This window comes from Anopheles gambiae, chromosome 2 (genome assembly GCF_943734735.2).
Source record: "Anopheles gambiae chromosome 2, idAnoGambNW_F1_1, whole genome shotgun sequence".
NCBI classification, from domain to species: Eukaryota; Metazoa; Arthropoda; class Insecta; order Diptera; family Culicidae; genus Anopheles; species Anopheles gambiae.
The window spans coordinates 92503598-92519188 of NC_064601.1; the positions used below are offsets into that span (position 1 = coordinate 92503598).

The 15591-nt window shown below is 48.0% G+C and overlaps 2 protein-coding genes across 6 annotated transcripts; one reads left to right on the forward strand and one right to left on the reverse strand.

The window, feature by feature from the left end:
- Positions 1–1212: 1212 nt before the first annotated feature.
- On the forward strand, positions 1213–4681 carry LOC1276577 (WD repeat domain phosphoinositide-interacting protein 2). The gene is made up of 6 exons (XM_001688700.2): positions 1213–1355; positions 1438–1650; positions 1735–1906; positions 1980–2716; positions 2791–2918; positions 2989–4681. Exons 2-6 carry the CDS (start codon positions 1583–1585, stop codon positions 3141–3143), a joined length of 1260 nt encoding a protein of 419 aa, XP_001688752.1. The 5' UTR covers positions 1213–1355; positions 1438–1582; the 3' UTR covers positions 3144–4681.
- A 4025-nt stretch (positions 4682–8706) lies between these two features.
- Positions 8707–15108, reverse strand: LOC1276578 (guanine nucleotide-binding protein subunit beta-1). Of its 5 annotated transcripts, none has more exons than XM_061640763.1 (2): positions 14975–15108; positions 8707–12077 (listed from the first exon to the last, which is right to left on the reverse strand). In XM_061640763.1, the coding sequence occupies exon 2, from the start codon at positions 11405–11407 to the stop codon at positions 10385–10387; it is 1023 nt and encodes a 340-aa protein (XP_061496747.1). In that variant the 5' UTR covers positions 11408–12077; positions 14975–15108; the 3' UTR covers positions 8707–10384. The 5 variants fall into 5 exon arrangements, with proteins under 5 accessions (XP_061496747.1, XP_061496744.1, XP_061496748.1 ...); XM_061640760.1 differs by lacking the exon at positions 14975–15108 and adding an exon at positions 14604–14939; XM_061640764.1 differs by lacking the exon at positions 14975–15108 and adding an exon at positions 14482–14588.
- Positions 15109–15591: the final 483 nt, after the last annotated feature.

Below are 15591 nucleotides of genomic sequence, written 5' to 3' on the forward strand. Positions count from 1 at the left end.
TTTCAGCTGACTTTTCAACACACACACACACATCCAATGCCCACAACCGTACGATTTTCTGCCCTCTTCTCATGCGCACCATACACTCACACACAGCCCAGCCAGTCACAACAGAACAACACACACGATCGTCACGGAAATAAGTTCGCTCGGAAAATTCTGCATCGCCTGCACAGGAGGAAAAAAAGATTGTCCACCTACGCGCTCTAAACTAGCGAAGTACATCGCCCTAACCCCTCCGCCAAATCTTGTATTCCCCTCTTGTGTGGAGTTCGCGTCATTCGTCTCATCATCCCCGTTCAAACGACGGGTCCAAGTTCAACAGTTGTGCGTATCGGTGTGTGCCAGGGCCAGTGGAAGGAGCGCTAAAAGGCAATAACAAAAGCGGCCGAAGAGACAACAAGGGAACAGCGCAAAAACAAAAATCTCCAAAACAGACCTCCCGAGCAGTAGCAGCTGCGTGCGCGCGCGTGTGTGTGTGTGTGCGTGTTTATGATCGCGATTGGTTTGCGCGATACTGTGTCAGCGAAACCTGTGTGTGTTTGTGTGTGCGCGCTGTGTGTTGTGTGTATATTGCTTTGTGTTTGATAAACTCCGCACTCGTCCGCGCATCCACTTTTGTTTTTCTTTTCCGCCACCGTTCCCTTATCGTGAAGGGGGTCTCCTCGCGCAAAGCAAATCGCGTAGTTGTTGCAACCAACAGTGGTGCGAATAACAAGCTCCCTCGTCCTCCCTCCTTTCCACCCCACACACACACACACACACACACACACTCAATCAAAAGGAAGATTCCATTCCCCGCTTCTCGTCCGGAGATATCGCGGCCCCGCGTGTCTTACCTTCTTTACCTACGCCACAACCGTGTAGCGCGTAGTTTGGTGCGGATTTTCAAGGTTAGTAGTGTGTGAGCGCTAGGAAGGTCCCAAACCCCCTCCATACAAGCGAAATCGGTGTGCTTCTCGGTTTAAAGAACCCTTCCCTTCGTTCGGAGTGCGTTCACACATTCGTTCTCAATCGCTTACCGTAGAAGAAATCGCCCTTCGCTGCGACGGTGTGTCAGTTGGTGCATAGGTAGAGTTGCATCAGCTGTTTCCGAAATAAGAAATTGGTCCTCCCGTCAACGGTGGCGAATTTGCAGCGATAATAATAATAACATTACAGCGCCACAACCGCCGTGTTTGCGCTCTCCCGTCCGACGTCGGCCTTGGACATTGGTTCCGCCCGCGAGCAAGCGAGCATCGGCACCCATACACACTAACAAAGAGGGAAGGTGCTCGCTGTGTGTGAGAGAAGGCTGCAGGCCGTGAATCAGCGAACAAACCCAGCAACGCGAAAAACGTCCACAAAGTTCCCCTGTAGGTGCCATTTTTCTGTCCATTCCAATTCCAATCGGAATCAAACTAGAATTTGTCACACATTTTCTCTTTCTAACACCAGACGTCACCAGCAAAGTCCGCAACACACACACAGCCTGCCCCGAGAGCAAGAAAAAGAAAGCCAAGGGGGAAGCGATAGGGAGGAAATAAACAAAGAACCCCAATTCGCCTACTCGGACGCGAGCCTGTATCTGTTGCGGCAAGCCATGAGCCTTCTGGCGAGAACCGATATAGACGCTGGAGGGTTTTTCGTCAACTTCAATCAGGATTGCTCGTAAGTGTTTTTGTTTTTTGTTTTTGTTTTGGTGTTTATTTGTGCATTGTTTTGCTAAACTTTACACCCATTTCCAACGCACAGGTCGTTAGCGGTTGGGTCCAAAAATGGGTACAGTTTGTTTTCGCTCAACTCGGTCGACTCGAACCTGGACCAGATCTACACCAGCCTGGCGGAGGACATCTGTCTGGTGGAGCGGCTTTTTAGCAGCTCGCTCGTTGCGGTCGTTTCGCTAAATGCTCCCCGGAAGCTAAAGGTACACAGCTCACCCTCCCCACGTTTCTCCCCCTCAAGTTCACTAAACTCCACCCATTTTCCACCATCGGCAGGTGTGCCACTTTAAGAAGGGCACGGAAATATGCAACTACTCCTACTCGAACACGATCCTGGCGGTGAAGCTGAACCGCTCCCGGCTGGTCGTCTGCCTGGAGGAGAGCCTCTACATACACAACATCCGCGACATGAAGGTGGTGCACACGATACGCGACACGCCGCCGAACAAGACGGGCCTGTGTGCGCTCGCGTCCGACTCGGACCACTGCTACCTGGCCTACCCGGGCAGCGCGACCGTCGGCGAGGTGCAGATCTTTGACGCGGTCAATCTGCACGCGAAAATCATGATCCCGGCGCACGATTCCCCGCTCGCCGCGATCGCGTTCAGCCAGATCGGGACGGAGATAGCGACGGCCAGCGAGAAGGGCACCGTCATACGCGTGTTTTCCGTGAGCGACGGCTCGAAGCTGTTCGAGTTCCGGCGGGGCGTGAAGCGGTGCGTCTCGATAGCGTCGCTCGCGTTCAGCACCTGCTCGAAGTATCTGTGCTGCAGCTCGAACACGGAGACAGTGCACGTGTTCAAGCTGGAGCGCGTGTCGCCGGAAACGAACGATGAGCAGGGCGCAGGGGAGGCGTGGTACGGCAAGATTAGCAAAGCGTTCACCAACTATCTGCCGCTGCCGACGCAGGTGACGGACGTGTTTTCCCAGGGGCGTGCGTTTGCGGCCGCCCTGCTGCCCGTGCCCGGGCTGCGACATTCCTGTGTCATAACAACGATTCAGAAGGCGCTAAGGTAAAACAAGGGGGGGGGGGGGGGATTTACGCAAAGGCAAGGAAACATGTAAATTCGCGAAATTTCGCTTCCAGAATGTTGGTCGCTTCCCAGGATGGATATCTGTACGTCTACCAAATACCGACGGAGGGGGGCGAATGTCAGCTGATAAAGAAGCACGATCTCAGAAATATCGAACTCCCACCGAACCCACCGAGAACGGGTAAGATGAACAACGATCAGCAGCGATGGATTGAGGGAGCGAAGCTAATGATTGTTTTCCCTCCCACCAGAATCAGTGCCAATTGGTGTACCGACGGTGGTGCCGTCCGGTGGCTCCAGCTATGCGGCCACCGTCCGCGGTACGGCAGGCAGTAGCGCCGGTAGTGGTGGTGGCGGTGTTGCCGGTTCCGCCGAAGACGACCAACATGACCAGCAAAAGCAGTAATAGTTTGACCCAGCCGAGACGTTACATTGCGACGGTGTAACCAGCACGATCACGGATCACGCATCATCCGGAAGCTCTCTTCATGTTCACAACCCCGCTGGCTGCATCACTTTCATGTGGCTTTGTCGTTGCAGCAGCAGCAGCAGCAGCAGACGATGGAGATATGTCGCCGGCGTCTCACCATGCGTTTGATGATGTCCATCTGCTCCCGTTCGGTACATGCTAAAAGCAAACGTTTCCCCGGGGTAAGAATGTATGCATCATGCAACAAGAAGCAACAACAACATACAACACTAAATGATAACACTTGTAAAAAAAAGGGATGTGGTGTAGTAGCCAACATCCACAACACACCCCGGCTGTGCGGGCGATTCGAAGGCTGTAAGTGTGCTTACTCTCCCCGGTGGGCGCGTGTGCTCCTCCTGCTTCACAAGCCTGCGGGAGAGAAATGTAGCATCAATGTGATAGAAAGCTGCACACAAAATCACACCCGTGTGAAGGGAGAGAAAACAGTTTGAACTTTGCACTTTGCTATTGGATCTGTTCCATTCGAAAGCTTACAATTCGTAAACGACTTTCCCTCTTCTAACACGTGCAAGCATCTCCGAGAGGTTAACATTACAGTTTCCCCTTGTGCAGATGGTAATTGCAAATTGCATGAAACGTTCAACCCAGTAGATGTTAAATGCAATACATATACACACCGAAACACACATACTTATATATCGCTAATGTGGGACCCTTACTCAGATGATTAAAACTAATCCCGTTTTACACTAGTGAGCTTCGTTTTCCAATGCATCCCGTTGCATCGCTAGTACCACATACACACAGAGCCAGATTTCTTTTGCGTTGTGCTGGGAGAAGGGTATGTACGTAGTGCAAGAAACAGTTAAACTTTATCATTTCGTTCGATGTAGTGTAGCATAGCTGGAAAAGAAGGTGTATAAAAAAAATACGGGAGTTTCCGAAGGAGGCGAAAAACGAGTGACGATAGAAGATAGGAGAAAAGAGAGAGAGAGAGGTAAGGAAAATACACTGAAAACTGTGTGCTTCGTGTTGTTTGGAGGCTGTAAAATGGGGAAAAAAATAAGATAAAAAAGTATATTTGATCGTAAGGGCTTAATCGGTTAGCAGTATGTCAATGGGAACGAAAGTGCAGCGAGTGGAGAGGGTGATGTTTTCCGGGCTTAACAAGGCTGGAAATGAAACAAAAAAAAAAAGGTAGAGCCACGGGCAGGGGGACACTCGGAACACCAGAGAAGGCGAGAAGTCGGTTAATTAAACTTCTAGAATCGTAGAGTTTCATCCATACACTTGAAACACTCTCCCGAAACAAAAACAAAAACAACGTTCTCCGCTGCGCTGAACCCTTGTCGCGGTGGGGTAGATGATCAGTTTTTCTAGACCCGTTGATGGTACTGAATTTAACTTGATTTATCGATAGTGTGTAAGCAAATCAGCCACAGCAAAAAAAACAATTGATCAATAAAAAAAGAAAAAAAAAAACAAAAAAAAACTTTCGAACAAAAACGAAACCACCACCAGGCGTCTCCATCGCCGTCCGTGTGTCGCCATGCCAACGGAGATATTCTGACGATGACATTCCCCGCCCGATTGCAGCTACCATTGGCGAACCACTGTGCAGTCGTCAGGGTGGCAGGGAGGAAGCTAAATTTCTGTGTTAAAGCGTGCAAACAGTTCCAAGGTTTCGCTCCACGCGAAGGTAAATCTTCACCGTACCTACACTACCGCTTGACTACCTGTTGCCCTTTCGAAGATCCTCAACCGGTCGAACATCATGTTTCATCAGTCAAAGCGTACCGCACCCCGAGTGCTCGCGCTCCATCCGATGGCGAAGGCAAGCTTCGGCACCCCGTCCACCCCGTACTCGGTGCGAACGATGAACTACCGGCACTGGCAGCATCTGGACAAACCGGCCGCCTATTTCCGCTCCGTCCTGCGCAGCGAGTCGCAGATGTCGCTGAAAACGCTCGCCTCGCTACAGTCGGCGAAAAGTGTGCCGGCACCGAAACCAGTCGAACCGTGCCCGCGGCCCGTCTCCTCCAGCCCGAAGACGAGCCTGGTGGAGACGATCCGTGCGATCCAGTGGAGTAACCTGCAGCCCCATTTCACCACTACGAACGCGCTGCAGTTTGTGCGCCAGCTGCCCTCGAACGCGGCGGCCGCCTACCGGACGGTGCTCGATTCGCGTGAATACGAACTGGTGCGCAATGCGGCCCTCGCCACGTGCCAGCTAACGGTGCGCATCGGCCGGACGGCTTACCTGTGGCTCGGACTGTTCCTGGAGTCGCGCGAATACTACTACCTCCGGTACTACACGCTGCTGGCGCTGGAGCAAAGCATCGTTTGGCTGCGCTACGGATTGCGTGCCACGTTCGATTTGATCCGCAGTTGGACGGCTAAGAAGTAAGCCGAAAAGGCTGACCTCGAAGGAAAGGTATACAGGTACAAACCCTTTATCAAAAGAACAGTTCACTCCAAACGCACCAACCCACACACATACACTTTTTTGTTCAATTTTATTTTACTTTATTTCTCCGTTTTTTGTTTTCTGTTCAACGACGTACGTGTACTAGATTTTTGTTTGTTTGTTTGTTCTGTGTTGTATTGGTTGCTGCGAATCGATTGGTTTTGTCCTGGGAGCGAGTTCCTTTACACATCAATCTGTTCAAATGTCACTAAACTTACTCATTTTTTATAGCGCTCTTGTCCTTTTCACCTTTTTACCACACTTTTACCGTTTCACTTTACGATCTCGGATACATTCTTTGCTTATTCCTCTCAGTGTGTGTTCAACTGTTTGCTTTAATGTTTCTTTTCTTTCTTTGTTCATCTCATGTTTGTTGTGTGTATTCCCCTTGAATGTTGTTATTTTCCTCTTTTATATGTTATTGTTACCGTATGCTGTTCATTTCCTGTCTGTTCCTTCAAACCTTCACTGCATTTTTCACTTTTTCCATAGCTTTATCCTTCCAATACACATTACCTGCCACGCTGAGTACTATCCTGTTAAATCAATGTTTGAAGTTTTTGTTTGATTTCGCCATACTTTTTAGCAATTAGTACTGTTTAATTTATTTCTTGTGGTTGCTGTTGTTATTATGGTTTTGTTATGTGTGTGTGTGTTTTTGTTTTGTTTAAGTAACTGTTTTTTGGCGGCCAGTTCACAGCCGCATCCGCATAATGCGTGGTTGATTTTTCTTCTTCTTCTCTCCCTCTTCCGTCTGCTTTTGTCTCGTTATTTACTTAAATTTCTCCGCGCTTTTCGACATCTAGAGCTCACGTGTTTTGTTGCGTGTTTCAAATTTTATATGTTTTTGTTTTTGTGTGTGTGTTTTTTTTTTCCCCCCTTTGCTTCTGCTTTTTCCTCTCCCTTCGGATATTTTGGTATGCTGTGCTGAATGTTTGTCCCATGCATGTTTGCTTCTTTTCTGCTCCGCTTCCTTCGTCTACTCTCATTTGATGCTATATAGTTTACGTCTAAATGCTAGTTACGCTACACTATTCTTCGCACAATGTTCTTTCTTTGTTTTTACTGCTGCTGCTGCTGCTGCTGCTTTTGTATTTTACTTTACTGTTTCACTGTGCGCACTGTCCGGTTTTCTTTGTGTTTTCTTTCCTTTTTCTTTTGTTTTTTTTAGTAGTTTTCAAAGTGAGTTTTATTTGATTGAATACCATACATTATTACGCTCCACTTGCATTGTTTTTGTTCCTAGATCTATCGTTCCTAATATTTTTTTCCTCTCTCTCTATCTCTCTCTCTTTCTCTCTCCCTCTCCCTTCGCTTGTTTTAATGAAGCACTTTTTGCACATGGTAACACACACACATACACACGAATGATAAGTTTCTACGGGCTAATGTTTTCCCCTTTTATTTGTTTTTTGTTATTTTTTTTCGCTTTTTCTTTCTTCTTCATGTAATAGCCACTCTTTTTTTTTACGATTTGCATGATTACCATCCGTCAGTTTTGGTCAGAAATTAGCAAAGAGAAGAAAAAAAAAGGTAGTTGCTGCAAACACTTGCCTCTCGTTCGACGTTCTTTCGGCTCGCGAGAGTTGGTGAGAAAGCGTGGAAGTAATTGGTTTTCAAAAAATGTCACAAAACACCCACTTAGCCAGCCCGTGTAGTGTGGTGCTGGTGTGCTGCAGGCCCGGCAAATCCGACCGCTCCGACTCCGAAAGAGGCCGGAGCATTCTCCCATAACATGTTGCATTTTCCACTCCGTATGAGGTCCAGCCTCTTCAGCTTTAGGTTCGTCGCTTTCCCTCTTTTCACTTTTCTTCTCTCTCTCTCTCTCTCTCCCCATCAAGAGGCGCTGTATTGAGGCTCATTGCGAGCCGAATAGGAGAATTAACTTTCGTTTTCTTATAAAACATGCACCACGTGTTTCATCCTTTCATCCATCCGCGCACCATTGTATTGTGCGGAACTAGAGACTAGACGAGAGTAGAAGCACACGTGTACACACACGTGCCCCCGTACTTGGTATGAAAGCAAAATCATGTATCCCCTCCGTTGCAGAATGCATTGCAAAGACTCGGTAGCTGTAGAGTTTGAGTGTGTTTGTTTTGCTTTGTTTTTTTTCTTCTTTTATTTGAATGTATTACAAAAAGTTCTCACACCGATTGGTAAGAATTCTTTTTTATTTTTTATTTTTTTCAAACGAACGCTCTCGTTCTGTCCCTCCGAAAAGCGTGCATTTAGCAACAACTGGCTGGCCGTTTTAATACTGGTGGCGTGGCACAGAAAAGAACATGAACGTTCCAGCGATGATCTATAATGCCCGAGATTGTGCTTCTTATGTACACCATGCAGCAGTCGCGCTGTGAGTTAGTGTCTGTTGTATTGTTTTATGCGCAGTTACTTTGGTTCATCTATTTCATTGGTGGTTGCCTCTCTCTCTGTTAGTTAGTAGCTTAGTGCAAAGCGATGCTATTGCGTAAACCTAACTTCCAAACCGATCAAAAACATATCCCTTTTTTTTCTAATCATTCCGTAATTATGCAAGATGAGATTGTTTGATGAGAAGGGAAAACAATGTATTTCGGTACTGTTTTAACTACGCTTAACTCCACAAACACGTACACAAACAAGAAAGCGGGCAAATGAAAAGCTTCCACTACTATCGTTTTGTTCTTTCCTTGGTTGATTTCCGTTTACTTTTACTACTTATTTGGTTTCTTCGCTTTCTTTCTCAAAGTTGAAGTTTCAATCGAATTTATTTTTTCCTCCTTTCTTAGTGTTACCTTTGCTTAAAGTGATAAAGTGTGCTTGTGCGCGTGTGTGTACATGAGGGGGGGGGGGGGGATGAGTTCGCTGAAAAGCTGAATGGGAATGGTGATGTTAGCAATCAAAGAACAACACAAAAACGCCTTACTATTATGATGCTCCCCGAGTAGTGGGGTAGTAGCAGTAGTAGTTTGTGCTAGTAGTCTGTCCCCAAAATGGCAACAACTTAGTCAAAAGAGAGGGAGGAGGAGAACGGAGCAAGCAAAACTACTTTCTTTTACTATAAAGAGCATCATTTTGCTTCACTTGTTTTGTTCATGTTACCACCCGAACTCCTCGAACTTTATGCTGGATAGAGTGAGAAAGGAGGAGTTCGTTATTTTGGTTGCTTTGTTTTATTTTCAAACGCGCTCAAAATTTGCATACCGAGTTTTGTGCGCCCGACACACACACACACACACACACATTGTTGCTGCTGCGTTTCAATTGTTTATTTGCAATTACTTAAACGTTACCACGCCTCCAACCTGAACGTCACGGTGTTCGTCACTACCGGTTCACTAGCTTATGATCATATATTACAGGGACAAATATTAGTATATATGTATGCATGTGTGTGTGTGTGTTTCTTTTTTCTTTTTGTTTGTTTGTTGCTTCTACTTGTTGGTTTGCTGCTTCCACATTGCCGGTCACACCCGGTCACTATCAAAACGGATACGCTTGCGCGAGTTTAGTTTAGTAGTTTGCTGTGTAGTAGTAGTCATAATAATAATAGTAGTAGTAGTAGTAGTAGTAATAGTAGTAGTTTATCTGCCATTTATCTAACCAAGATTCGTCTAATGCTGCCTGTTGCTGCTTGGCTAGGAGATTAGTACTATAGCTCTCTGCATCGTTTCCCTATCGTGAGTGTGTTTGTGTGTGTGTGGTCCTGCCCTTACCCTACACCTTATCTCTGTGTTCGTGTGATTGTATGTGTACTGAAGGAGAGTGTGTGTGTGTGTATAGCTATGCATTAGTTTAGTATTTAGTACGTTTTTCTTTTGGGTTGGTTTTCGGCGTACATGGGACCGCGTCGGGCGACGTTTACAACGCACGTGCCTAATACCAATCGAACTGCAAAAAAAGTCGTCTTACGCCCATGCTGCAACCGTAATAAACATTAATCCGAAAAATGCAATATTGCAACCGAAAAAGCAGTTTTTTGTTGCGATCAATACAGCCTCGAAGCAACTGGGAGAAAGCCTGGTGCTAGTAGAATGAACATTTATTTCTCTGCACTGCTACATTCATCATGACATTGGTTCATTTCCGTACTACCCCATGTACTAGCCATCTTTTACTTATGATCAAACACACACACACATTTGCTTTGATTTTTTCTTCCACTTTCCTATTACCAGCTTGTATGTTGAGGATTTTGTAAATGGCATTTAAACGCAAACATTGGATAATGTCCTTCGCTTTGATAATGATTATAAACTCTGTTTGTGTGTTTATACGCGTGTAGTCCATTACTTAGTACATAGAGCGGACTTGGGACCACTTGTTTTGTATCGTCAAGATCGCCTTTGCTTTTGTTGAATGCTTGTGCTTGTGTGTGTGTTGAGTTGGAAAATCGTGTGTATTTGTGCGGTTCTTCTTCATTCACCGTTGTGTGTTTTTTTTCTTCTTCTGTTGCGTTTATAAAAAAGAGCTTTCAAGGTCAATTTCAGCGGCCACTAAGTTTGTTTTTCTCCCGCCACTAAGAGTTTGTGTGTGTGTGTGTGTGTTGTTGGAACTGAAAAATCTCGTACCATTTATATTTATAATGTATGTATGTATACATGTATATGCGTGTGTTTGTGTACGCGTGTGTGTGTGTGTTTATGCTTAATAATCTAAATGGCAGCTCCCCTTCCCTTGTAACGCTTGCTGCGCTGCTCCGTCCACGATCTGCACGCGTGCACGCCACGCCTCGCTCAGCTACTACCTGTGTACTACGCAACACTTAGTTCCATACTCGCAGGAACGAGTCCCAGGATCCTGTCGCCACCGCCATACCGTTCTCGGTCACGCCTAAGCAGGACACGCGGTTGTCGTGCCCGGCCAGTATGCCCGCCCGCTCCGCCTTCAGCGTGTCCCACACGTTGCAGTTGAAGTCATCGTAGCCCGCCAGCAGCAGCCGGCCCGACTTCGAGAACGCCACGGACGTGATGCCGCAGATGATGTTGTCGTGCGAGTACATGGCCAGCTCCTGGTCGGCCCGGATGTCGAACAGCCTGCAGGTGGCATCGTCCGAGCCCGTCGCAAACGCGTGCCCATTCGGGAAGAAGGTGACCGCATTGATGTCGCTCTCGTGCCCCGGGAACGTCTGCTTGCACTGGCCCTCGCGGATGTCCCACAGCTTCGCCGAGGCGTCGCACGCCCCGGAGACAAACACCCGGCACTGGGGCGACAGCGACAGCGCCATCACGTCGCCGGTGTGCCCCAGGAACGAGGTGCACTGTTGGCCCGTCTCGATGTCCCACAGCCCGCACGACATGTCGCCCGAGCTCGTCACGATCTGGTTGTCGTCCAGGAACCGGCAGCAGGACAGGTAGCCCGTGTGGCCGGGCAGCTCCCGCGACACGCGCACCGTGCCCTCGCGCGTCTTCAGATTGTAGATCGAGCAGATGTTGTCCAGGCCGCCGCACGCGACAAAGTTGCCGGACGGGGCGTACGCGCACGTCATCACCCAGGAGGAGCGCAGCGGGATCGCGTGCACCTTGTTGGTCGTGTGCGAGTCCCACACGATCAGCTTGCCGTCCTGCGAGGCCGACACCAGGTTGCGCGAGTCGCTCCCCCAGTGCATCGCGTAGATCTTCGCCAGATGGCCCCGGAGCGTGCGCCGGGTGCGCATCTGTATCCGGCCGATCGGTTCGAGATTGTTCGTCGCCTGGACGAGCGACGTGTCGCAGGCCGCCTTCCGCGCGTCCCGGATCGCATTCTTCAGCGTTTCCGCCTCCTGCCGCAGCGCCTCCAGCTCGTTCATCTCTCTCTGGTGCTTGTGTGTGTTCGGGGTTTGGGCTTTGGGCTTTTCGCGTGCGGTCTAGCTACACTCGGATAGTCTACGCCTTACAGTCTAACGTTGGAGAAGCAAACCTTTTTGAGCGTAACGTTTCGTTCCGTAATCTAATCGCGGTTTCGGTTCACTATGCCTTGTCACCTTTTTTGTGCATTTAGCTTTGGGCTCTACCTTCAAATACTGTGCGCTATTTGTTACCACACGAACTACTTATCTATCGCTAATGAACACCTTTTTTTGTTTGTTTGTCGCTACTACTACCGCTGCTGTTTGCTAGTTGTTGTGCTGGTTTTCGATCTACCTCCGTAGCAGGCTCTCCAAATACTCCAAAGGGACACGTGGTAGAGGGAACAACCGTGTTGCTGTTGCTGCAGGAATGTTGTGCCAAGAAGCGGTGTACTTCCTTCACGCGAATGTATGGCCGCTTCGGAGCCTTTCCTTATGTCGTGTTCGGGTGGTTCGAGCTGATTCCAATTTCGCCACTCCCGCTTCTCACTCCCCTACACCCACCGATGGTTGTCGTCGATGGTGATGATGATGGTGATGATGATGATGATGATGATGATGAAATCACGCCAAACGGAAGGGAACTAGTGGTTTTTTAGGTGTGCTGTTGCGTCTCGAGGCAGTCCTTTTACTGCAGCAGAGGGAAGGAAGAAAGAGACAGAAAGAAAGTAATAATAGGGATGAGTAAAACAGTTCACAGGTTAATGGAGCTTGCTTGGTGTAACTTTTCCGACTTTTCCGACCACCGAAAACGCTCCCTCTTTTAAGTAATAAAAAAAACCACATGAAAATGGCAACAGTTTTCTCATATCCCCTCCCTTACAGTGCCACCACTTCGGTTATTGATTTCATTGTGCCCGAATGTTCACTTCACCTCCCAGCCCACTACTGTTCACGCCGGCCCGTTTAGCGACTTGTTAACATCCTGTTTGGGCTTTTTTCTCCTTTTAAATCTTTGGATGATGTAAATCTGTACTGTTTGAAGTTCAGCAGTTGGTACGGGAATGGAACCACATATTCACACACACACACACACACACACACACACACACACACACACACTCGGAAAAAACCTCTCCGCACCGTACTCCAAAAAGGACACACACCCTGCCTTCGGCTCGGGAGCTGAGGCTTTTACTATCGGTTTTTTCCTGAATTTTCCTCACTCACTTACTCCCTCGTACGCAGAAACGCTCTACACACTGTGGGACGTACACAGAGACACACACACACACCAATGCATTTGCTAAAACTCACACACCGCTCTCACCACAGTGGTTTCGCTTCTCAGTATACGCAATCCTATTGGCTCACATCGTCCATTCACTCACGCTGGTTTTTCGCACTCCAATCTCACAGTTGGCTTAATCTTAACGCAAACAATATTTAGGCAGAAAATACCCCCCAATCTTAATAATAATGTACAAAATTAATGCGTCAGAATTACACTCCAAACGGGTTCGTCGCCTACTCGCACACAACGACAGTCACTGCCTGACTCGGCCTAACCGTTTGCTGATTTTTTTCCGCTATCGAAAGGCAATGTATGAGTGAGCGAATACCACCGTCATCGTCATCATCATCACAGTCACAGCTCACCGTCAGCAATGCGTGAGACACAGGTGTGCGCATACACACACTTGTGCGCTCGATCCCATCGATTCCAATTCACTCTTCATCATCTCACTCTGTCCTAAGTGTGTGTGTGTGTGTGTGTGGCTGTGTAAAAGAAAGGAGAGTGTGTGTGTTCGTATCGTGGACGGCAAATATGCGTGCAAAACGCAAACGAGAGGCGCGGTCACGCGCCGACTGTGTGCCTTGTCTCGGTCTGTACGTGGCCGTTGTGCTCGCTGTGCTCGCCGCTGTAATATGGGTGTGTTGTTGGGACGAGACACGGGCCTTGGGACTTGGGTGCTGTCTACTACTAACACGCGCGTACTACTAACTCGCGAATGACGCGTATGTCAAACTGATTGGGAGAAGAATTGTCAAAAGCGCTTAAAATCGGCCAATTCTCCTGGAAAGGCTGAAGTACTTTCACACACAACTACCTATTGTACAAATTTATTCACAAATAAGCGCACAGACACACACACACACACGCTAGACACTTGGGGATTTGGGGATAGTAGTGTGCGTAGGGCGGCCCTTGCACGTAGGCACCACCAACACGCACAGCGGAAGTTCTTAATCATCTGCATGTATGGCCGAAGTACACGATTTACACCTTTTTAGCACGGAAAACCATGGCCAGCTTTTTGTCGTTTGCTGACTTTTTTTTCCTTCTGTTTGATAGACATGTAAATTCAATTCACATTTCCTTCCGTTCAACACTTGGCTGTACAAACACACACACAGATACACTACATAGGCGTACTCACACATATACACGTACTGTTACAAAATTACTAATATACTATCCTGTTCATCCCTCTCCAAAAGAGCAGTAGTAACGAAGAAGGGAAAAGAGCGAGAAAGAGAGAGAGAGAGTGAATCAGAGGGAGAGAAAAGTCTCACTGTTGGGGCGAGAGACACACACGCAACAACAAAAAAACCGTCATACGAGAGTCGATGGAAATGAAACGGGAAAATGGAATCTTTTTGGGTGTGAAAAACGACACACACACATCAATGGCCAAGGGAGAAAGATAGAGAGAGAGAGAAGAAGGACGGGCCTTTTGCTCGGCCATGTGAGGGAGACGGGAGCGTCTAGAGATGGGTTTTCGCAGAGACTCTGAAGGGTTAAGACGCCGACGAGGGCGTGTATATGTATAACGGGAAGTTAATGGCGGAACGAGGTGGTGGAACTGGGGGTGGGAGGGTGGATTTTTTCACAATTGATAAGGATAGCCTAAGACCCCCCCGGGGCAGGTGGCCGGAACACGATCGATGTGTCTTTTTTTTCAACTTCAATGCTTGGTGCTTCTGCTTGTGGGAGGAAAAATGAAATGGAAATCCACATTTTCACACCATTTTCACCCATCTGTACCATCAGTTCATCCACCCAGCACTACACCACTGCTCGGTTAACGTACGCGAAAGCACCGTAAAGAAGAAACCGCTTTTCACTGTTACGAAAAGCACTAGCGGCAAAAAAAAGGTCGATAAATGTCGGAAAAGTCGGAAAAATTTGACTGTGTTCGGGACCAACGCGTACTTGCATAGCCGTGCCCTTGCGCTACTGCCGAGTCGAACGTGCTGCTGCTGCTGCTGCTGCTGCTTGCCCGCAGGATTTTTCCGACGCAGATTTTCCTCTCTAGCACATTTTCTACCACCACATTATTTCCGCGGGCGCTCGAGCCAGGTTTTCACTGTTGCACTGTGCTTTTCTCAATGGGAACCTTTCCTGCCTTTCCTTGGGTAGCGCGTTTGCGGTACACTCTTTTTTCCAGTGCGCGATGCGATTTTCCTACCGAACACCGTGACCAACGCGAACACGACGGACCGACATGGAGAATTTTCCTAATTTCCTCGATGATGACACTTTGCACACTTGCACGCACACACACGCTTACCTTTTTTGCTCACCTTAACTACCGCTCTCTGCTCTCTTCGCTGTTCGGTGTCACTCTCTCTCTCTCGTTTCAACTGCCGTGTCGATTGCACCGTTTTTCACCAACAGGATAGAGAACGGGCATTTTCCAACGCTCGCACCCACTCACTCACTGGCGTGAGTACATTTTCCCACAAGCTGGATCCACTGTGGATGCCGCTCTCTCTCACGCTCACGCGTAACAGAGGGTGGTGAGAGCAAACGTTTCCTTCGCTCGAGGGAGGAAAATCGCATGCGCAATGGGGCCGTTGGAGTGCCATTTTCACCGCTCATTAGCGCCCGGTGCAAATGCGATGGCGATGGAAAAGCCGCTCACCGAGCAGATGCCAAACCGCACCCCAGTGCGACCAGCTTTGAAGGGGCTCAAAACGATAAGTGGTGGATTTGTGGTTTTAATTTGGCCGATCCATAAGTAGAGTAACAAACTAGTTAAGAACATTTAGTATTCCGTTTTCCCGCTTTAAAATGATTGCAATTGTAAAGAAAAGTTATTTTAAAAATATATAGAAGATTATTCAATCATTGGTAAACGTAAGGATCAGCCCTCTACGTTACGTTAGCGTTACGCGTTACGCGTTACGCCAATTTATCT